At 49.3% G+C, this 22,456-nt stretch overlaps 3 protein-coding genes across 4 annotated transcripts in view; 1 reads left to right on the forward strand and 2 right to left on the reverse strand.

Annotated features, from left to right (window-relative positions):
* LMOD1 (leiomodin 1) overlaps window positions 1–6,305 on the forward strand; it is a 39,988-nt gene extending 33,683 nt beyond the window's left edge. Inside the window, exons 2-3 of the mRNA XM_080918192.1 lie at window positions 2,552–4,037; window positions 4,864–6,305. Of these exons, the coding sequence (XP_080774318.1) occupies window positions 2,552–4,037; window positions 4,864–4,886 (1,509 nt within the window). The 3' untranslated portion in view covers window positions 4,887–6,305. The remainder of the gene's footprint in view (window positions 1–2,551; window positions 4,038–4,863) is intronic.
* Window positions 6,306–10,269: 3,964 nt separating this feature from the next.
* On the reverse strand, window positions 10,270–13,955 carry SHISA4 (shisa family member 4). Of its 2 annotated transcripts, none has more exons than XM_080918312.1 (5): window positions 13,649–13,955; window positions 13,130–13,301; window positions 11,973–12,001; window positions 11,013–11,180; window positions 10,270–10,797 (listed from the first exon to the last, which is right to left on the reverse strand). In XM_080918312.1, exons 1-5 carry the CDS (start codon window positions 13,719–13,721, stop codon window positions 10,751–10,753), a joined length of 489 nt encoding a protein of 162 aa, XP_080774438.1. In that variant the 5' UTR covers window positions 13,722–13,955; the 3' UTR covers window positions 10,270–10,750. The 2 variants fall into 2 exon arrangements, with proteins under 2 accessions (XP_080774438.1, XP_080774437.1); XM_080918311.1 differs by having other exon boundaries at window positions 11,973–12,106; window positions 13,649–13,949.
* Window positions 13,956–18,727: 4,772 nt separating this feature from the next.
* The window catches only part of IPO9 (importin 9), a gene marked incomplete at its 5' end in the record, with an annotated part of 47,464 nt that continues 43,735 nt past the window's right edge, over window positions 18,728–22,456 (reverse strand). Inside the window, one exon of the mRNA XM_080917612.1 lies at window positions 18,728–22,388. Within this exon, the coding sequence (XP_080773738.1) occupies window positions 22,278–22,388 (111 nt within the window). The 3' untranslated portion in view covers window positions 18,728–22,277. The remainder of the gene's footprint in view (window positions 22,389–22,456) is intronic.

Genomic DNA, 22,456 nt, shown 5'->3' on the forward strand with positions numbered 1-22,456 from the left:
GCTTCTTCTGTAGGGATGAGAAGCGAGCACTGTGGGATGGGCATAGACTCACAACTCTGCAGAGGAAGGAAGAGGGCTCTGTGGGAGGTGCTGGGTAGCCTATGGAGGTGGCTGGGTGGTAGAGGTACTAGGTGACTTGTGCTGCCTAGAACACTCAAGCCTCTACTGACTGAAGCTGACCTCATCTCAGGGCTGCTCCAGACGACATCACAGCATCTCTAATCAGAGTAGAGAGCCGCAGAATTCTAGATCCCAATTATGGTAGGTTGCCCGCAGTGTTTTCCAGGGCTCTGCACAGAGAGAGACTTGACTCTGGCAAAGTTGTTGTTGCTTTTGTTGTTGCTGCTGCTGCTCCTCCTCTTCCTCCTCCTCTTCCAACAAGATTTCACTACGCAGCCTGGAACTCACTACATAGACCAAACCAGTCTCAAACTCACAGAGATTTGATTTGACTGCCTCTGTCTCCCTAGTACTGAAAGGTATGTGCCTCCATGCTTGGTCCCATCAAAGTCCTTACTAAACAGTAAAGACGACAAACTGTGGACTGTGAAAGGAGACGCACATTTGATGGAATGGTTCAGCTCTATTATGTCTATCTAACTAATTAGTTCCTTTTTATTTCAAGGGTGTATGTATGTATGTACGTATACACATATATATTCATTCAATAGCACAGAGAATAGAATTTAGGAATATTCTTGGCTGGTAAAATAAAATGTCAGCAACACTAGTTGATCTCCAACATTTTCCCCTTTTGCAGATGTATTGGCTTCAGCTGAGGGTGGAGCTCGGTGGAAGGTTCACTTGCCTAGCATGTTTTGATCCTTAGGATAGGTTTGATCCTTAGCAAAACACACACACACACACACACACACACACACACACATGCTCATGCAGGTATGTGTGCACACATACACATTTACAAAATTCATTATCCAAAGCCCCTGACTCCCCCAGGGAGCTGGATTAGACTGAAGGATATGAAGCATTCATCATGAATGCAGAATGAATACAAGGGGAAACGGAAACTCAAGGAGTCGGCTAACTGACATTTTAATGTATTTAATGTGTTATAAATAGTGCGTGTGCGCTTGTGAGTGCACACATGCATATGCACACACATGCTCAGAGGACAACTTTTAGGAACTAGTTTTCCTCACTATAGGATCTAGAGGTCAAAAGATCACCAGGCTTGTGTGCTGAGTGCCTTTGCCTCTGAGCCATCTTACTGCCCTCTTTAATGTATATTACAACATAAACTTGGAGCTGGAGGAATGGGTTAGTAGCTAAGAGCTCTTGGTACTTTTGGCTGGGCATGGTGGTGCAACTTTTAATCCTAACACTTAGGAGGCAGAGGCAGGTAGATTTCTATGAGTTCGAGGCCAGTCTGGCCTACATAGCAAGTTTCAGGATAGCCAGGGCTACATAGTTGTCTCAACGTCCAACCCCCACTTCTTTCCAAAAAAAAAAATCAAAATACCAAAAATCAAAAAAAAAAAAAAAAAAAAAAAAAAAAAAGAAAAGAAAGAAAGAAAGAAAAGAAAAAGAAAAAAGAAAACCAAAGGGCACTGGTTGTTCTTACAAAGTACCCAGGTGGGGTTCCCAGCACCCACATAGGTACTCACAACTTTGTGTGACTCCAATTCTAGGGTATCCAATGCCCTTTTTTGCCCTCTGTGGGAACTACAGGTACATACAAGCATGCAGGCAAATACTCACACTTAAAAAATAAAAGTAAGCTTTGTTTTCTTCTTATTTGTTTTTGTTTGGGTTTCTTGTTTAGTTTTTGAGACAAGGATTCTCTGTGTATCTCTGGCTGTCCTGGAACTCACTCCGTAGACCAGGCTGGCCTCAGATTCAGAGATCCACCTGCCTCTGCCTCCCTAGTGCTGGTATCAAAGGTGTGAGCCACCAATGTCCAGCATAAATAAGTCTTTTAAAAATATTTGTATGGTATCTTATTTACATAGGCATTTTGCCCTCATGTATGTCTGGATACCACTTGCATGCCTGGTATCCAAGGAGACCAAAGGAAGGCATCTGAAGTAACACATGATTGTTACACTCCATGTGGGTGCTGGGAATTGAACCTGGGTTTTTTAACCCCTGAGCCATCTTTCCAGCCCAACAATAAAGTCTTTAAAAAAGAGATAAATGCAAACAAATCTATAAACTTTCAACACTATAAACAGGACAGAGACTTTCCGGCAGAGTGGTTTTCCTCAGTTTACCATGTGTGGAACAGGAAACTAAATTCTCACTCATGACTAAAAAGGCCTAAGATGCTCAGTGGAGGAGCTGATCTCTCTGAACGTTTTTATGTGCACATGGGCCAACCCCAAGGCCATGAGTCTGATGTCAGTCTGCTCTCTTGAGGCCAGAACCTGAAATGTCTCTACAGAACTCAACCGAGGCAGGCTGTCAACCTCCAAATTAAATGTCCTTCAGAGAGTCAAGGGCACTTCTAAAGCCCTCCCTGGCTGTTCCTTACACACACCCCCTCCCTCTGTGGCCAGCTCTGCATGTTTATTTTTCTTTTCTGAATTCTTAGGAAAGCAAGCAAGTGGAGAGAAAGACAGATGCCAAGAATGGAGAGGAGAAAGGCAGCGATACCAGCAGAAAGGTCCCAGGCCCCAGACAGGACTCGGACCAGGGCAAGGAGCCAAAGAAGGGCGTTTTAAAGAAAAGCTTCTCCAGGGATCGAGAGGAGGCCAACAGCAGAGGTGGTGAGAAGCCCAAGGAGGAGAAGGTCATCAGGGGCATTGACAAAGGCAGGGTCAAGGCTGCAGTGGACAAGAAGGAGGCCGGGAAGGATGACAGAGTAGACCAGAGGAAGGAAGAAGAGAAGACAGGGAGTGTTAGGAATGCAGGATTGAGCAGAGACAAAGACAAGAGAGAGGAGGTGAAGGAGCCCAGGAAGAAAGAGGAGGTGAAGCCAGCGGCAGAGAGCAGGAGCACCGTCGGGAGATGGGAGGATGGGAGGCTGAAAGAGTCAAGTGAGAACAAGGACAAGAAACCAGAGGATGAGGGCGTAGGATGTGGGGGCAGAGACTCGAGAAAGGAGGACGAGAAAGTTAAGAAGGAAGAAAACCAACCTGATAAAGAAGTCAGGGAAGAGAGCAAGACCAGAGAGAAGCAGCCTCCCAGTGGCCCCAGCAAGCCGTCTGATGGGCAAGCCAGAGCAGAAGAGGAAGCAGCTCCCAGTATATTTGATGAACCTCTGGAGAAAGTGAAGAGCAATGACCCAGAGATGACTGAGGTGAATGTCAACAACTCAGACTGCATCACTAATGAAATCCTGGTCCGCTTTACCGAAGCCTTGGAGTTCAACACTGTGGTTAAGGTGTTTGCCCTGGCCAATACTAGGGCTGATGACCATGTGGCCTTTGCCATTGCCATCATGCTGAAGGCCAATAAGACCATCACCAGCCTCAACCTGGACTCCAATCACATCACTGGCAAAGGCATCCTGGCCATCTTCCGGGCTCTCCTCCAGAACAACACGCTGACGGAGCTGCGTTTTCACAACCAGAGGCACATCTGTGGGGGCAAGACCGAGATGGAGATCGCCAAGCTGCTCAAGGAGAACACCACCTTGCTCAAGCTGGGCTACCATTTTGAGCTGGCTGGACCCCGGATGACTGTCACCAATCTGCTTAGCCGAAACATGGACAAGCAGCGACAGAAACGGCTGCAAGAGCAAAAGCAGGCCCAGGAAGCTGGTGGAGAGAAGAAGGACCGGCTGGAGGTACCCAAGGTTGGGGCTCTGGCCAAGGGCTCCCCTAAACCTTCACCCCAGCCATCTCCAAAGTCTGCTCCAAAGAACTCACCCAAGAAAGCGGGAGTTCCAGCAGCCCCACCTCCCCCACCCCCTCCACTGGCCCCACCCCTTATCATGGAGAATCTAAAGAACTCACTCTCACCAGCTACCCAGAGGAAGATGGGAGACAAAGTGCTCCCTGCCCAGGAGAAGAACTCACGTGACCAGCTCCTGGCTGCCATCCGTTCCAGCAACCTTAAGCAGCTGAAGAAGGCAAGTGGTGGTGGGCATGGCTATGGGGCCGGGACAGTCCTAGGTTTGTAGGACAAGGCAGGGTACAGAGGGACGCACAAGGAGGAGCCCATGTCAGGCTGTAGGGCTCAGACATCAGGGCCTCTCAGCTATCCAATCTCCAACAGGACACATCATCTCTCTTAGAGTGAAGACCTTTTGCTCTTCTTCTGCTCTCTGAATTCTCTGTCTTCTCCACCTATAGTGAAACCTGCTTCCCAAAGAAATGGAGAAGTGGCCTCTGTATATGCACGGCTGCCATAGGTCCTAGCATGTGGCCTTTCTTTTCTCTAGTTTTTCAAACTTTTTAAAGAGCAAAGACAGAATCTTTGCTCTATTCTGTCCACTCTCAGAATCAACCCAAGTCCAGGGGCCAGTCTGTCCTAAAGGTCACCCCCCGGGAGGGTATACTATTAACCACCAGTGCCCTGGACACAGGACTGTCTCAGTAGCTCTTGATTCTCACATCCTTGCCTCCCTGCAAGTTAGTGGCAGAGCCCAGAATCCTTTGCCTTCCTGACTGGACACTCGGCTTTCCTCACCATCGTTTGTGACCAAAGACCAAAACATGACGGTGAAGCCAGCTGTGATCCAGAGGCTTCTTGCTGACATCTGGATTTTACAGAAAGGAAACATGTTCCCTTGCTGCCAGTGCTGCATACATTTACCCCACAGACACCACACACTCTCCCCACAGACGCATACTGGGGTGTTTGTACGGTGTCCTTTTGCAGGGAAGGAAAGTGAGTTAAACTCTAAGATACCATGTTGGATTCCTTGACTAACCCATCTCTGCTTTGCCTTACAGGTAGAGGTACCCAAGCTGCTTCAGTAGGACAGGCAGCCAGGCATTGGTAACAATGCCTAACTGCCTAGACTCTTGTCCCAGGGCTACACAGACCCCTGCCACCCCACCTGGCTGAGCTGTTGCAGCTGTCCCTGTCCACCGTGGGAGAGCTCGAGACCTGGGCCACACTCAAGGGAGGACACCTCATCTCTTCTCCCTTTCCTTTTTTTGTCTCCGAGGCACTTCAAAAATCGCTTTGAAACCTGGAGCTGAAGTGTCGGGACAAGAGGAGTCCTTTAAGCATGTCACAGAGAAGATGGCACTGCCCAGAACCCATGTAGCAGGCATGCTGCCAAAGGCTTATGATGCAGAAAAGATGTCTCCCAGGGACCACATATGGACCCCAGCCTCACTGCTTCCAGGGCCAGGATTCAGGCCTCTGAGGAGCCCTTGGGGCAAAGTTGCTGGACCAGTGGCGCTCTATGAGATAGTGGTAGAAGGACGGAGGGTAAGGGAGTCCAAAGGCAGAGCAGGAGGACTAAAGATGCTACAAACCCTCCATCTGATATGCCTGGGCAGCGGGCATGGTTGGACAGTGCTTGAGAGAGGGTAGGCTCCAGATGGGAGTAGAAGGACAGACAGACCGCAGCTGGACCTGAAGGGTTGATGCCAAAGCAGACGTTTTCTTCACATCACCTGCTGCTGTATAAATAGCTACATATCTGTTTTTCCGTAAGATTTTGATAATATATACAAACCTTTAGCTGCAAGTGGCTATACCTCACCTTTTTTTTCATGTGTTAATGGTCCTAATGATCACTCCAGGTTCTCTAGAAGGCCTCCAAAAGCTCAGGGTCCCTGCCAAACCATTCAAGGTGACCGCAGACATCATCCCTAGAATCTGTACCACTGCAGAAAGGGCAGTAGGAAGGAAAGCTTGAACTCTTGAGACAACCTCCTGACCTGGTGGTCCAGGTCTGGCCCTCAGCCAGTCTCTCTGCCTCGCATCTGTACCCAGAGCTGTTCTCAGGGGCAGAGAATCAGTCACACAGGGCCCTGGGATGGCTATATTAGGCACGTTCAAGGATGATCATTTCGTGACTCTTCCTACTGTAGGCTCAGGGCCAGCTGTTCACAGCAGTTACAAGCGAAGGAAGGCAGAGTGAGTCAGAGTGACTCAGGGAGGGACAGCTCCTGCACCAATGTGACTTAGGTCCAGAGGTACATCTCCATCCCCAGATCCCCCCTCCACACACACACACAGAGGCAGAGCCACCATAGCCATCACTGGGGTCACATGGAATACTGTTCCAACTAGGGGTGAAACTCAGTATCAGGTCCCATGCCTAGCACCGAGGCCTTGGTCTCCATCCCCAACAGGATCTCCTTCTGACTTACTGGCCTGTAGATTACTTTGCCACCATGAAATTGCCACCTTAGTTCTGGGTCACAGACAGGTTCTCTGCCCCCCTCTGTCTATGTCTCTCTGTCTCTCTCTGTCTCTGTCTCTCTCTCTTCAGTAGCAGAGAGCAAAGCAGTTGGAGTATGGGTGGGGTCCCACCTCCCTAAGGAAGTAGGATAGCTGTTGTAGGTCTGGCTAAAATCAGAGAGGGCCGACTCATATCCCAGGGAACACTCTGATCCCATTCCTTCCCAGCCCATCTACTGCTTAAGCAATGGGCTGGCCCAGGGGAGAAGAGATACCAGTGCTGGGTCCCAGATCTCAAACAGTGTGATTGGAGCCAAGCCCACGAGCTTGCATCTGATGGTGCAGGGCACTAGGTAGATGCTTAAGGGTGCTTCTGTTTGTCTTCCAACTCTGTGATGTGGAGGCCAGTACCCTCACTGTTTTGCAGATAGAATTAATCAGCTGCATATGGGTCATGGGTTATAAGAGGCAGGCCTGAGGTCTTTTCTCTGCTGCTGAAAAATGGACCAGTGATAGTTTTCAACAATGACATTGGAAGCCAAACAGAACAAGTTATATATATATATATATATATATATATATATATATATATATAAAATTTCCTCTTCTCTATGTATTCCTGGCTGACTTAGAATTCCCAAGGTAGGGCAGGCTAACTTCGAACTCACAAAGATGTTAGCCTCTGTGGAGATTAAAAGGTATGTGCTACCACACCGGGCCAATTTCCAGACTTAAAGTCTCCTTTAGAACCTTCCACCTTTGCAAATTTTTTGAATTTGTTTGTTTGTTTGTTTGTTTAACTGGAAACACGATTTAGGCGGGGGTGGGGGCTGGGGGCTGGGACACACACAATTCCCAACCCACTGCCTCCCAGAGCACCTTAGACCCGGAATGATGTAATCATTTCTAAGTACATTTAAACCTGATGTGGGAGCGCAGCGCCACCTCGAGGAAAACCGCGTCCCAGGATCTTCTGCTCTTGAGAGCAGCCTAAAGCTTGGACCTGAAGCTGGCTGTGGAGGTCAGAGAAGACCAGAGAGGGGGAAGGGACACCAGCCCCAACCTACGCGACTGTGGGGCGGATGCTCAAAGAAGGTCAGACTAGCAATAGAAAAGATCTATCCCCATCTATCACCTAGGTTTTACAAGGGGACTGGGGGGGGGGGGCGAACGGAGAGGTTCAAAGAAAGCAAATGATTCATTCAAGTTAATGAATCCAGACTCAACTCCAGGTCGTTCCCCCCCGCATCCCCCTCCCATGAGAGGTCATCTAGATCCTGACCTCAGCCTTTTTCAGTATCAGTCTCCTCTGTTCTTTACGAAGATATATTGCATGTCTACTGTCCCCAAACCAAGAAGTTCTTCCTCCTGATCTCGTTTCTCTCCACTTTCCCTGGCCAGAGTGGGGGCCTAGGGCGAACCTAGGACGAGGTCTGCCTGGCACGTGGGCACAGGCAGTTGGCTAGGCTTTTATATCCTACGTTGTCACTGGAGCTCAACACATGAGGGCTCAGGTCTCAGCGCTGAACAGGGAACTCCATGCTTACTTGGCCACCGTTGAGGAGTAAGATCTGGACATGGGCCACTCACTCAAGACCAAGCTTTTCTGGAAAACCAAGTTCTCTTGTCGCCATCTGGAGGACCGAGCACAGCCCCCAGGCCTGAGAGCAGATGCTATCCAGCTGAAACCAACCTGGAAGTCAGGTGCCAGGAGTGCTGCATTCATTGGGAGGCCAGTCAGTGACCCCCAAAGCTGTCTCCCTTCCTGGAACCCCTTCCTTCAGGCCTCCTTCCCCTCCCCTCCTTCCCTCCAAAAGCCAAAGTGACTTTTTTGGTCCAGGTGCCTCTCTTCTAGTCACCACCTGCTTCCTCTCCTTTCTTAACTTTCCCTTAGCCTGTATCCCCACGTTCTTTGCCCTAGCCCCCTCCCCTCCCAGCACCCAAACCCCTGAGCTCTGCCACTCCTGACAAACACTCACACCCGAACAGGTCCACGTTTGTCTAGGTTTGCGTGTGCTTCAGGTGAGAAGCAAGCCCAGGGCCTCATACACTGTATAGGCCAATTTATTTATTTATTCGTTCATTTATTCATTATATAAAAGCACCCTTCCTCTTCAACTAGATTCCCATACCAGCTCTGAGGCTGTTCGGTGTTTCCTTCTAACAAGACCACGGTTACATCATTGAGGTCTCCTAGTTCTTAAGGGGCGATATCCCTCCCACCCACCAGCACTTCTTCTCTTTCTGACATGTCTGCGGTTTTCAGGATTGTTAAGTGATGGAAAGGGACAAATATAGGCCTCTAGGTTCCCCCAGGTCTTGCTGGGTTCTGTTTACTCTCCGATGAGATGCACAGAGCAGGCTGGAAGTTAAGAGTGTTTGAGGGAGATGGAGTGTTATCCTCCCTGAAGAAGCTCCAGTGTATGCTTGGGAGTCTGCAGCCCACTAACCCCCAACACTGGAATACTTCTTCTTTCTTAGAATTCTTATTTCTGGTGCTTTTCTGCATTAACTGGAAATAGCCCTTCTCCACCTGCAGCTCTGGCTGGTGTAAACCTCGCATCCTACACTACAAAGCAACTTGTCATGGGTCCCAGATAGCTGACTCAAGGGCGATGAATTCCGTTACACCATTCCATTAATATCATTCCCATCCCCACATTCAGAAACCGTATCCTGCACCTCCTCCACGCCCCAGCTCCCAGGCGGAGATAGTCTTCTGAAGTGTGACGGAAGGAACAAGGTGTAATACCAGCTCCATCTCTTCCCCCTACCCTCAAAGAGAAAGTGAATTTGCAGCTGTGGGCCAAGGTGTGTTCCCAGGAGCATCAGCTGCCCCTCTGTGACAAGGTTCAGGTTTAGGGGGTAAATTCATGTACCCCTTGATTTCACTGATAGGGAAGCTGGAAACAGTCTGGGGCAGACCCCTGCTCTAGGGAGTCTATGACTCAGGGCCTAACTTTCCAACCTCTGCTATATGATATGAGGTAATGCCCCTTCAGCTTGTGGCTACAGAGAGCCCTGGGGACATTGTGAGGACAATGGTTCTGCATAGACCTAGGAGGCTGCTGAAAGCCAGAAACTTGAGGCTACATTGGGCTAGATTTCCTGAGGGTAGTTGAAAAACAAAACAAAACAAAAAACAAAGGCTGAACTTAAGAGAACTGGGAGTAGGGGACACTGGATAAGTTGGCATTGTCCCTACTTGAATCAAAACTATTAAAAATGGTCTTGGGTTGAGTCCTAGTAGCAGGGCACTTAGCTATCAGGCCTGAGGCTCCCACAGCCTATCCAGCATCCCCAAACTTCCTGCATCTATCACCAGATATCTTGAGAACACAAAGACTATGACTTTAAGGATGGGAGCAAAGGAAGATGGGCAGACAGCTCTGTGTATCCACTAATACTCCCAGGTCACCTCTTCTACGTAGCCTTCACAGTCCTTATACCTAGCTTCCGTGGACCTGGACATTGGCCCATAGGACCTGACACCTTAGCATCCCATGAGGATCAAGCAGTTGAGCACCTTACACCAGTCTGTTAGGTGACCACATCTCTGCACTCAGCTGGGCCTCAGATTAGGAAGGAAGGACAGATTCAGTTTCAATTCCAGTATATATCATCCTCCTGACAGCTATTATCCCATTCTATACGGGAAGATATTCAGAGGCATGCTCAAGGTCAGACGGTGAAGAGACCCAAATATGAATTTAAGTGTTCTTGGATGGAGAGGTAGGTGCCTTTATATAGCTGGTAAAGCCTTGGATGTCTCAGAGGCCTGGCCCTGAAAAGCACACGAGCACCCTCATTTTAGCTGCCACAAATCTGCCTTGGCAGAACTAGAAAACAATTCAGGGATCCTCAGGGGTTCTGCCCGGGATGGAGCTGGTGGTGGTGCTCTCCTACTGGTGCAGTCCCTCCCCTGCCGTGGAATGTGGAGCAGGCAGCAGTCTGGGTTCAGCAGAAGGCAGGGTTGAGAGAAGGGGCCAATGATGCCACTGATGAGTTATCACTACAGCTTTAATCCAGGAGGCCTGAGCTCTGGCCAATTGGGCAGCCAGAGGGAAGGGCTGTGGCCAGCTGTGATAGAGCCCCACCCCCACTTGTCTCCACCTTAGCCCAAACTGGGCAAATCAGAGGGGCCCCACCTTTCTGACTGGGGTCCTGGGAGCAGAGGGACTATTTGAAAATAGAGACTGTGACCCGGGTTCTCATCTTACTTCCAGCCTCCCAGTAAAAATAGCTTAAGGATCCCAAGCCCTCCCTACCCACCCCTCATGCACGGCCTGGTTCCATCCAGCTCAGCTCACGTTCCACCTCTCTGGGGCTCTGTCCTCAGCAGGGCCTAAGGCTTGGGCTTGACCTGGGGCCCGGTGACTAGAAGACCCACGCCCACCCTCGGGGCTAGATGCAGGTACAGGATGGGGAATCTCCCAAAAAAACGGCGTCATGGAAGAGGGACAGCAGAGTCACAGCTGTTTCTTCAGGCTCCTGGGTAAGAGGGCTGTGGTGGCATATAGGGTGGAGGAGCTGAAAACCAAGGAGACAGGGTGAAGGTCAGTGGGACACGGGAAGACAGGACGTACCCGTCCCCCTTCATGGTATGCAGGTTCCATGGGAAGAATGCCTAGAAGTTTCCAAGGGGACATGGAAGGACAGGTAATCTCCCAGAGAAAGAGGCAAGGTAGGTCCTGGAGCAAGGGGTGGAGACAGGAAGGAACAAGGGTTCCAGGTTGTGCACTTACCTGCAGGGTTGTAGATTGGTGGCCCAGCTGGGTAGAGAGGATACTGAGGAGCAGGACCACTAGGTGGGTACATAAAACCTGGCTGCGGAGGTGCAGGGCCAGCTTTGGGATCTGGGGGATACTGGTACACTGGCTGCATTGGGATGCCTGTCATCGGAATCTCCTGGCCTAGAAGAGGGACAAGGATCAGCATTTAAGTGCCTGGTTCCCATGGAAACCTCCTCCCATCCAGGAAACTGAGGTAAGCACTTTGGCAACTGACTGGCAGGCTACTGGGTGGCCTTGTGGCCTTTGCCTACTTGCCCAGAGTTAAGCAGGGAGCTATGTATGAAGCTAAGCAGGTCAGTCTGTGTTGACCAAGTTTGTTTCCCCCATGCAGGTGTGAGAGCCGCCAGGAGGCAGGGAAATCCTGGGAAAGTCCCACTTGGGTAGAAAATGGGCAGCTCTAGAGGCTGGTGTCTTGTAATCCAACAGAGCTGACACTGGGTTTCGGGAGGGGGGATGGGGGGATTGTTATACTGGGGGTCCTCTTCTAGTTCTCCCCTCACACTGATCTCCCATATGGTGTCATCCCCCATGTTTATCAGGCTTGTACAGTTTGATGCAACACTCAAACATACATCCGAAGTACTGGAACACACCCAAATGCTCACTACTACAGAACCCATCTCATATACTCGGCCACAGGCATGCTTATTGCACACTTACTGCTGTGCTCATTCCTGTGCATGACTGTTTAGTGCATGCACATACAAGAAAGGGCACAATAACTTGTTCCCATACGTTCCTAGACACTGTCTAATGCTCAAGGGTTCACTTGCACACACTTCTGGGTGGTGATGTTCAGGCACACAGAAACACTCACTACTACAGAAGTCACCCATCCTCCATCCCTTTGGTGCCTGTTATAGGAACCAATCCAACCCATTTCAGACTCATCTCGCCTGACTCTGTGCTTACCTTCAAATGTGCTCTGGAGCTGCTGGCGCCTTCGGTATAGGTAACAACAGGAACAGAGGAAGCAGCAGATGGTGGTGGCAACCACAGCAACAAAGAGAATTACAGCAGAGGCGATGCCTGCTATGGTCTTGGGACTTTAGACAAAAAACAGGTCCTCTCACCTTCCAACACTCATAGAGGGACACCTCACTGTGCTGGCTCCAACTCTTAGCCAGCAGGGAGCCACAACATGCTAAGTCTTGGCGGTTCCTATGGGATTAATTCTGCTCACCCTGTTTAGTAGATCTAAGAGAACACTACTTCCCAGGAGGCTATGCTGTCTGGCTAGCTAGAATGAGGCATGCTGGGATTTGTAGTGTACCCACCTACCCCTGTATTTTCCATCTACCATTTAATTGGCTAGTTTACAATATGTTAGCCTCAGTGGAGCCTTTGAAATAATGTAGGACCATTATCATCAAATCTCACAAGAACTTGCAATTCCCTTATATCAATTTTTATATGTTTGCAGCCCCCTTTAAAAAGTTTGAAACCACTAATTCGGAGGCTAGGAGTGCAGCTTAATAGTAGCATGCTGATGAGTTTGAGGGCCTACACTCAGCCCTGAGCTGGATACAGAACGGAAGGATCAGCGAAACCTTTAATTTTAGCAACTCTGTTTCTTTTTTTGGTGGTGGTAGTGTTTTTGAGACAGTCTCACTTTGTAGCCCAGACTGGTCTGGAACCCGCTAGTGATCCCCCTGCCTCAGCCTTCTGAGTGCTAGGATGACAGGTGTGAGCCACCAGGCCTGGCTAGCAACTTCCATATCATTTAAAAAGGTAATCATGATCTATGGAGAGCAGGTGTCTTAGTTGGATCAAGGGCTAGTAAGACGCCAGCCTGGAAACAAAACCCAAGTCTTCCTGCCCTTTCACGGAGCGTCTAGCAAGCCACTCTGCAGTTTGAGTGTTAACTCAGCAAACTCCCTCCCCGGACCTGTCAGGAGCCAGAAAGCCCCTGGAAACAGCCCAGGCAAGCCCATGGTAACTAACACCAACCTCCCAGCTCTGTCACCATTTGGAGTCCTGGTGACTCCCTCAGTTAAGAATGTGGAGGTGGGCACTGAAGCCAGCAGGAGGCCTCTTGAGAGGGGGTGGAGTGGGAGTCCACAGCCCACCTGAAGGCCAAGCAGTGCTTCTGCTGTCTCTCGGTGATGAGTAAGGTCAGGTCCCTGCAGCAGTACCGCTGGTAGCAGGTCCCGCAGCAGAAGGTGAAGAACTCGCAGTCAAATCCCGGATGCCAGGAGCCATTCCGGTCCAGATACCACAAGCAGTCTTCACTCGCCAGCGCTGAGGGCAGGAGCGGGGGTGGAGGGGGGTGCCCAGTGGACACCAGTTCAATTCAATTCTGGACACCCTCAACCCCCACTGCCTTAGGAAGCTGAAAGCTCACTTTTGTTTCCACTCTGAGGGGCTCAGCTAGAAGCCCTAGAAGCCCCTCTCTCCCTGAAGCTGAACCCCGCGCCTGGGGGTCAGGTCCCCACTGCCTGACCTCATAACGCCCTTTCTTCCTGCTCCGCAAGCATCTGGGGCGCATGGACAGCCAGGGGATAGCCTTTGAGGACAGGGCTGGTTCCTTTAACCTCTCCCTGATCCCGCCCCACCCCACCCATCTCGTGTCGCTCTCCATCCCTTACCCAGAGGAGCCCCAAGCACCAGCAGGACGAAGACAGCGAGCGGCGCGGCCCCGCGGGGCCCCGCGGGCGGCATGGCGGGAGGGGGCTGGGCGCGGCCAGGACGGCTTGGAAAAGGGGCCGCAGGACAAAGCTGGACGAAGCCGGCCGGCGGGAGCTGCAGCACCGCCCAGCCCGCGGCCAGGCTCTGGCTCCTCTCCCGCCTTCTTGGGGCGGGACTAACGCCCCGCCTGCAGTAACCCTGCCTAAGCCCCGCCCAGGGGTCTGCCCACCAGCGACGCCCACCCAGCCTCAGCACCAGCCTGGTGCCCCTCACCCCAAGGCACAGCCCTGCTCTCCCTGTCCACAACAGTGCGATGACTCCTTCAGTCCGAGCCCTTAAGGGCACAGCCAACAGCTGGGCACTGCGGTCAGAAAGGCCTGGCAGTACCCTGTGCCCGCCCCTCTCCTGAGACCAATCATTATCCTAGACCCCAGAAACACTGAGCCTGGTGCCACCTCCTAATGACCAGCTCTGGAGGGACAGGGCCACACCTTCCCTTGTGTGGAACCTCCTCTGCTCTAGTGTACAGTCTTGGACGTCCTGCAGGGGGAGGATGGGGCGGCATCACCCTGCCCCCATTCCTAGAAACAGGCATCCATTGAGAAGAAGTTCAGAGAAGCTTTGTCCCCATCGGTGCCCACAGGCCTGGGCCCTGGCAGCTGCACTGGCTCCCTGAGATGGCCCCTTATCCCTCTAAATGGACAGCTCCAACTATAGCCTCACTCCTCACCGGTAGGGGTGGCCCTGGCCACTTGAGTCACAGCCAGTTAAATGCTTTACAGTGGGAACTCTTTTTCATCATGAAGCAAACCAGCAAAAATGCTACATAAGCTGTCAGAGTCAACAGTTACAGGTGGCAAAGTCTCCTGGTAGAAAGACAATGTACCTTTACATTGTGGATTTGATGCAGGACTTGGGAGTCATAGCCCGGGCTCTGACAAGCCAGGTTGAGCCACTCATCCTCAGGAAGACAATTAAAATAACCAAATGAACAGTGAAAAACAGAACAAGGAAATGTATTCAATATGGCCACATTGGAAAGAGGAACAAGGAGAGCCAGTGATTCCTTTCCATGCGCTAGCGCAGTGGGTCTCAGCTTTCCTTCTGTGACAGCCCTTTCACACAGTTCCTCAAGCTGTTCCCCAACCATAACGTTATTTTCGTTACTACTTCAGAACTGCAATGTTGCTACTGTTAGGAATGTTATGTAAATATCTGTTTTCTGATGGCCTTGTGTAAAGGGTGCTTCTAGCCCCAAGAGGGGTCTCAGCACACAGGTCCTAGACCATCTTTGGGATCCTCGAGGAAGGGTAAAGTTTAGATAGAGGGTAAGACATTTGCCTAACTAAGCAGTTCAGGCAAAATGTGACTCTCCCGGCCATCACTGCCTGAGAGCTCCTAGTCTCTCCTGCAAGGTAAAGACAAACTGTAAACCTCTCACCAGGAGACAAATTCCTCCTCCAGATGCCCCTGGGCCTTAACTTGGTTCTCTCATCTCATCATTGTAGGTTCCAGGGATTCAACTCAGGTCTTCAGGCTTGGCAATAATTGCATTTATCAGCTGATTCATCTCACTAGCCCAATTCCCCAACTCCTTCCCCCAACCCCTTTTTGAGACAGATTCTCATGTGTAGCCCTGGCTGGCCTGGAGCTTGAAGGCTGGCCTTTAACTCGGAGATCCAGCTGCCTCTGCCTCCCAAGCGCTGGGATTAAAGGCGTGAACTACCATGCCCAGCTACATCAGTGGTTTTCTGTTTGAAAAATTCTAGGATAGAGGTCTAGAAGGATTTAGTGGCTAAGGGTGCCATACAGGTTGAGACACTCAAGTACAAACATGCACACAGACATGGACAAAGGGTGGTCTTGCCTCAAAACTCCTAATCCTTGTGCCTTAGGCTTCTGAGTGCTGGTAGAAGCAATAACCCACCACTTCCCAACTGGCACTTCTTGGCAGGGGATGGGGAAGCACAGAACTTAATAGTTAGTATGAGCTCTATTTCCACAACGGACCCAAGTCCTGAGAGTGCCATGGAGCAAAGATTGAGGAGTGGGTGTTGTTCTTGTGGTAGTAGGCACCTTTGAGGGGAGGTCAAAGGTATTGGCCAGTGTAGGGTGTCACCATCTAGCCACTGGTAGAAAGGGGTACTCTTCCTCCAGAGGCTTTGTCTTTTAGGAACACCTCTCAGAATGCCAGGCTCCTGCTTGTCTGCAGTGCTCTCCGAGCAAAGCCTCAGACTCCAGGATGAAGGATGAAGCAGGTGGATGTGCTGGTGAGTGGAAGGGGCGGCTGTCTTCTTAGTCTGCTCTCAGGAGCCAGCCCAGGCAGTAGGGTGTATGGAGTGTGCCAGGTTATCTTTAAATGGCACTTTACTCAGCCTGCAGCTCTGCCAGCTGGGCAGGGTGGGGGCAGACGAGTTATTTTGAGATCTGAGAGTGGCGAAGGCTGTTTACAGCTCTCCTGTCTGTCCCCTCTCCTGGGAAGAGCTTGGGGCCAGAGCCTTGCCTCAGAACTCAGCACTCCAGCTGGGGTTTGTTTGCAGCCTAGCACAGACGGGAACTGTTGAATTCGGATGCACAGGAACTTTAGCAGGTTTAGGTGAGGATAATTCCATTAGATCCAAGATCATACTAACAAGCTAAATCTAATACTGTAAGCTTCACTTCGACGTGCTTTGTATTATACTGATTTTATTTAATTCTTACAGTCCCCTGTGGAACAGATACCAACATACCTATTCCGTGGGTTTGGAAATGTAGACAGAAAATTTTAAGTACAGCTTGCCCAAAATCACCAAAGCTGGTATGTGGTCCTGCAAAGACGCAAAATCCAGCCTGGCTCCAGAGCCCACGCCATGAACTGCCAACTATGTCTGTCTGTGTACTGCTCTGTCATTTACTGACTGCCAGCTCAAAGCCACCTGACCCCTCTGGTCTTGCTTCTCTCCTATGGAAACTCCACCCTTTCTCTGATCTGGAGAGGGTGTAAGGTAAAGTGTACTGTCACTGGCCTGGCTTCTCTGCAGTTACAAGTTAACCTTCCGGTCAGGCCCGGTGAGAGAAACCGTCTAGGGAAATGAGTTAATCTCCAACTACAAAGTCAGATGTAAAAATGATTTTCTGTTTTTGGGACAGAGTTTTCTATGTCCTGGAACTCACTATAAAGACCAGGCTAGCCTTGAAATCATAGGTCAGCCTGCCTGCCTGCCTCTGCTTCCTAAGTGCTGAGATTAAAGGTGTGCATACTCCCACCTGGTTAAAAAAATTTTTTTTTAAATATTGAAATGGATCAGACTGAATCTATCCTACCACCTAGTGGGGGAATTTAGTGGCAAACTCTGGGGTAGGCACTCCAGGCCTGTTTCCTCTGGTTTTAATACATTCTCATGATATGCAGTAAGTTCTGGTTTGTGTACAGAGCTCTTCAGGTATTCCATGGGGTTTTCTCCCAAAGTCTTTCTGTCACCAGGTCCTGACTCAGGCTCCAGGGACTTCCTACTGTGAAAGTCTGGATCCCTCCTCCTACCCTCTCTCTCCCTCCAGGTGTTCCCCCTTTGAATCCATAAGTGTAGTGGTTTTCCACCTTTCAAAACCCACTGCAATGATGAGTTTTACAAATAATTATGTTCTGAGAAGGAGAAGTGGGAGAAAACAGAAAGCAAACCAATGTACCAGTGATTTGTCACAGATAACCACAGAAAAACTGCATAGTGGGTGGCAGGTGGGAGCTGGGGCCAGCACCTGTCCCCACCCTGTCCCTCAGGCAGGTCTACAGAGCTGTCCTCCCAAAGGCTCACCAAGCCTTGGTTTAGCAGCAGTGGTGGCATCTGGGAGGCTGAACTGAGAGTCACATTCAAATCCAACCAGGCAAGTCGGGCCAGACACAGCTAGGTCCTGCTGTGGCAGGAGGACTCTTCTCACACTGCAGTGAGCTGGGCATCATGGTCATCAGCCCCCTCCCCCATCTTACAGAGGGGAACCAAGGTCCACAAGATAGCGTTCTGTCCCAGCCCCTTCCAGCTATGTTGTTATGCCAAGACTTGAAGGGCTTCCTGGGCCTTCGAGTCAGGCCAGTGGCCGTTTTCCATCTCATTGCATGCTTGCCACACAGGCATGAGAAACCTTTTGTAATCATCTAAAAACAAAATGAGATCATTAGCTGGCTGGTGCCAACCTGCGTTATCCTCACAGAAAGGCAAATGGGTCACCGATTTCATAATTTTATTAACATGTACTTTTGGCTGCTTGCTACTGGAATCTTCACAAAGCACTGAGATTTAGTGCCAATCTGTGTGAGTGGGGCTTTGGCCATATGCCTACCAACAGAATGCTTGACCCCTCTGATGCAGAGGACCTGGTGACATTGAGAAGACGCAGTTGATACTTGTCTTTCTCGAGGAACTCTCCCTTAGGGGCCATCAAGCCTTCATGAGGCTTCACCAACTCATCTCTTCTACCCTAGTTCTGGTCTCAGCACTTGCTGCCGCTCTTCTACCCAGATCTGCTGCCAGATGGCATCCCTACCTTCCATCTCCTCCCACTTCTGCTCAGGCTCAAAGCACTTTTAGTTTCTCTTAGGTCTTTCTCTAGAGGAACCAGGCCTTGTTGGAGCCTTCACCATTTGGCTCAAATTCTCTTTACAGCTTTATTTCTGGCCTAGACTTCAGGGATCATAACACCTTAATGTTCTCTAGCTGGGTTGCTGATGTGGAGAGCGGAACCCTGGGCCTTTGTGAATGCCGAGTGCTATACCTTCAGGCTCCAATTTTTTTTTTTTTTTTTTTAAAATGTCACTATGTAACCCTGCTTGGCCTGAACCTCAAGAGTTCTGCCCACTCCGTCCTCCATGGTACTAGTACCACAGATGTGTTTCACCAAGCCCAGCTCGCTCTAACATTTTTACTGTGCTTAAGAAAGTTCTTCAAATGCAATTGTTTCATGACAATCTTATCTTAGTCACCTCCTACCTTTGTCTGACTGGCAAGGAAACAGGAGAGGTAAGAGTAACTATCCTAGGTACAGGATTTTGGATGGTAATTTCCTACTAGCAGGCAACATTCAGCAGTACCTGCTCTCTTCAATCTGTAAAAGGGCTAAGGAAAAGGACCTGCTTTGCAAAGTTAGCAGTGAGGTCATTCACAGCCGTGTTCAACAGCTCTAGCATTTCAGCGCTCATTCTAGCATGGCGTCTTTACTGAAGATCACCTTCTTCATGCCAGTGACTCAGCTTCAGTCTCATTCCTGCTAGCCCAGTCTTTGAGGGTAGAGGTGACAGTATACATGACCCGTTTTTCCTATGGCATTTGTCTCCTGTTATTGATTTCTGATCTCATCATCCACTTCCCCTGCCCCACTCCAAGATAAGGTCTTGTGGGCCTTGAACTTGCTATGTAGGCCAGGCTGACCATGGACTCAGAGATTTGCCAGTCTCTTAAGTGCTGGGATTTAAGGTGGGCATCACCATGGGGCCCTAGACTAGCTTCTTGAGAAAAGCCTAAGGCACTGGCCTTCTGTATCTGACAGCTCAATATTCACTCAAACTGACAGGAGACAGAAGAGCCAGAAACGCATCTTTTATTATGTACGCAGGCACAGCTGGTCTGCCTGGTGGGCTGGAGCAGCACTTGATGAACAAGCCCACGACATGCTCAAGTGCTGTCCTGAGCCCAGCCTTCTCAGCCATGCCACCACTTGCCCTACACAGTTTAGGCCTTGGTTGTCCTTTTACAGAGTGCTGTCATTGGCCAGGATCACTGAAAGGGACAGAGGTGGAGGGAAATCTGCACTATCCTAGTGTAACCTGGGCCTACACTGGAGTTTTCTGTACTCCTAACACTCAGTACTTTTAATAAGGTACAGTCCTCTAATCTTCAATCTTCCAGATAGATAAGGTTGCCAATCTCCTTTCCTTATGACTTCATCTACTTGGATCCTAAATGTCACCTTCCTAGAGGTTTCCGGTCATCTAAGCTTTGATGAGCATACTTTGTTTAGGTCAGTTCTTTTTTTTTTTTTTTTTTTTTTTAAAGATGGCCTTCAAACTTCTTGGCATAAATAAGCCTACTCACCTCCACAGCAAAGACCCACCCCATTTCTTCCACAAAGGGCTGACTTGAGCTTGGCTAGCTAGTGCTCACTTGACTTCTCCGGGGTGTGTTAGCCGAAGTTTGTTTCCATTAGTTAACCACTTTAGCTCTTTAGCTCACAATGGCCTTCTCAGCTCCAGCCATTCCTTTCCCCACCAATACTCATCTGCTTTTGAACATTAGCTGTTAGGTTCATGCTTCTTAGTCAGTGACTTGCGAACAACTCACTTTCTTGGAATTTTATCTGCTTTTTAGCTTTCCAGTGTTTCACCCACAACCTGGAAACCCTTCACCATAGGGACCCTGCACCTCTCTCATGAATTCAATGGTCTTTTCTTAATCTTCCAACGGTCCGCCTCGCCCCTTTCCCAAATGAAGTTGGCTTTCGTTGAAGACAGAATAGGAGCCAGAGTTTAACTTTGTCACACCAGGTCACCAACAGAACTTTCTCCTTGCTCTTAGAAACAGTCTCTTGGCAGGATGGTAGATTTCACTGTGTTGCAGATGTTAAACTCTCTGAAAACACAAGCATCTGTCCATCAAGGTGCATAAGACCCTTCACTTCTAATCAGTTATGCATGTTGGCCAGGATAGCTTCCTAGGAACCTGTTTTTTCAAGTTTTCCTAAGGCAGGAGCTTAGCCCCCCTACCAAAAGTGAAATATAAGAACAGGACAGGCCCTTTGGACTATTTTTGGCACTACACATTGGAAATTGTTCTAATGTGAAGGCTTAGAACACACCCACATCACTGTCGGCATATGAACTAGGGTCTCCAAGCTTCCTCAAATTCAGCAGGCCAATGCCGCTAACCTGGTACCATTCTAGCATGTCAAAACCATCAGACAACTTAATCATGTGGAATGATCTACTGTTTTTAGCACCAAATCCAGTTGGCTTTGAGGTCAACTGTGGAACAAGTTCTCAAAGCTCCTACTGTGGTTCTCTGAGTACCACTGGGCAGGTACACTACCATTTCTTTATCAGGAACTTCAACTTTAAGAGGAAAAGCAGCAAGGGCAGAGGGAATGAACACTGGTCTCCACACTTTCTTAGGCTCTTAGAAGAAAATGGAAACGGTAATTAGTGCTTCTGATTCAAGGCTGAGCACGAAGGGCATCTGGTGGTGTAGTCAATAACAAGCTGCCGAGTCCTTAGGTTCCACAAAAGGCCTTATGCTTGCTACAGTCTAACCCTCTGCTTAAGAATGGGGTTCAAGTTCCCGCTACATCCCCTTTCCTTTTCATTAGAGCATCACCCCAAACAAATAGCTCCAGCTATTAAAAAACGGAGCATCAGACCTGGGCACCCCCAAAAGGAACACTGCTCTTAATCTTCACCCATTCTCAATTCATAACACTAGGAAAACCTACTGAGGGATCTTCCTTATTTTTATAGCACCGGGGACTGAACCCAGGGCCATCCACATGCTGAACTACTGACTCTGTAAACATATCTGGATTAAAAATATCAGCTCTCTAAGATTTCTGAGTTGCTTGCCAAATCACAGTAGGATGCCAAAATATGTTATGCTTTCTTCTGCTTTTACTTTGCTTCTAGAGGGAATAAACAGAAGGTAGAAGTGTTGAGATACCTTAGAGTATGCAGACTAAATTCATTTGTAAAGATTACTTTACTGTCCTAGAAAAATACATGTTGCAAATTCGAGGGCTACAACTCAACCACTTTAGAGGATTCCTGAGGGATAGGGATAACCTTTGAATATCAGACTCTGTGGTTATGTGCAGAAGAGGCATATTAAATATAGATGGGTCAGGCAGATTTAGAAATAAAAATCTTTTTCCTGATTTAAAAAAAAAAAAAAAAAAGACAAATTGCCATCATCTGGCTTGCTGTGTGTGTGTGTGTGTGTGTGTGTGTGTGTATAGGAAAGCCTGGGGGAGGGGCTGTGTCATGCAATGAAGCAAAGATGGGGAGAAGGAGCCTTTGACAGAGGACCCTTAGTGTTGCATGAGGAAAGCATGGAGGTGAGGGTACTGGAAATGGCTTAGTATGTGGCTGCTCCAGCTTGTTCTTATTGAAAACTGAGAGCATCACTGGCTGAAGGTAGAATGCATAATGATCTTTCAAGGGTTTCCTATCTGAACACATCAGATGTCCTATGAAACCAAACAGGTATGTTTCTGAATATTAATGGTAGTAACTTCCTGTGCTCCTCAGGTGGGGCAAAGCAATCAGGAACACACATCCTGGGCATCAATGTTTCTGGTCTGGCCAACAGAGGATGCTAGGAATGAAGGGGGTCGGAGCTGAAGAGAAAGACAGTTCCAGATTTGGGGTATCTTCACAGGACTTTGATAAACGTTCTTTGCTTTAGCTTTTAAAATGCCAGCCCTGGTAAGCAAGGGCTGAATGTCAGTGTCACTGTCGAGGCTGAGGGCCAGAAGCCACTCCAGGCTGAGAAAAAGTGCATCTCAAGGCTGGAGAGGGCTGTGATGATCTGTGGCTGGGCCAGGAGAGGAAGTGCAGGCTGAAGACTCTCCTTTTTAGATGCCGATAGTCTGTAGGACCCGCCTCTCGCTGTCGTTAAGGTGGCACGAAAACATTATGTAACAGGGCTGCTGAGCAAACTGGCAAAGAAAGTCTGTGAGATATGCCTGCAGGAAAGGAGGAGAGGAAGGAGAGAGGCATCAGCAAACATCTCCAAGGCTAACAGTATGCAGCA

Source organism: Micromys minutus (genome assembly GCF_963924665.1).
Source record: "Micromys minutus genome assembly, chromosome: 6".
NCBI classification, from domain to species: Eukaryota; Metazoa; Chordata; class Mammalia; order Rodentia; family Muridae; genus Micromys; species Micromys minutus.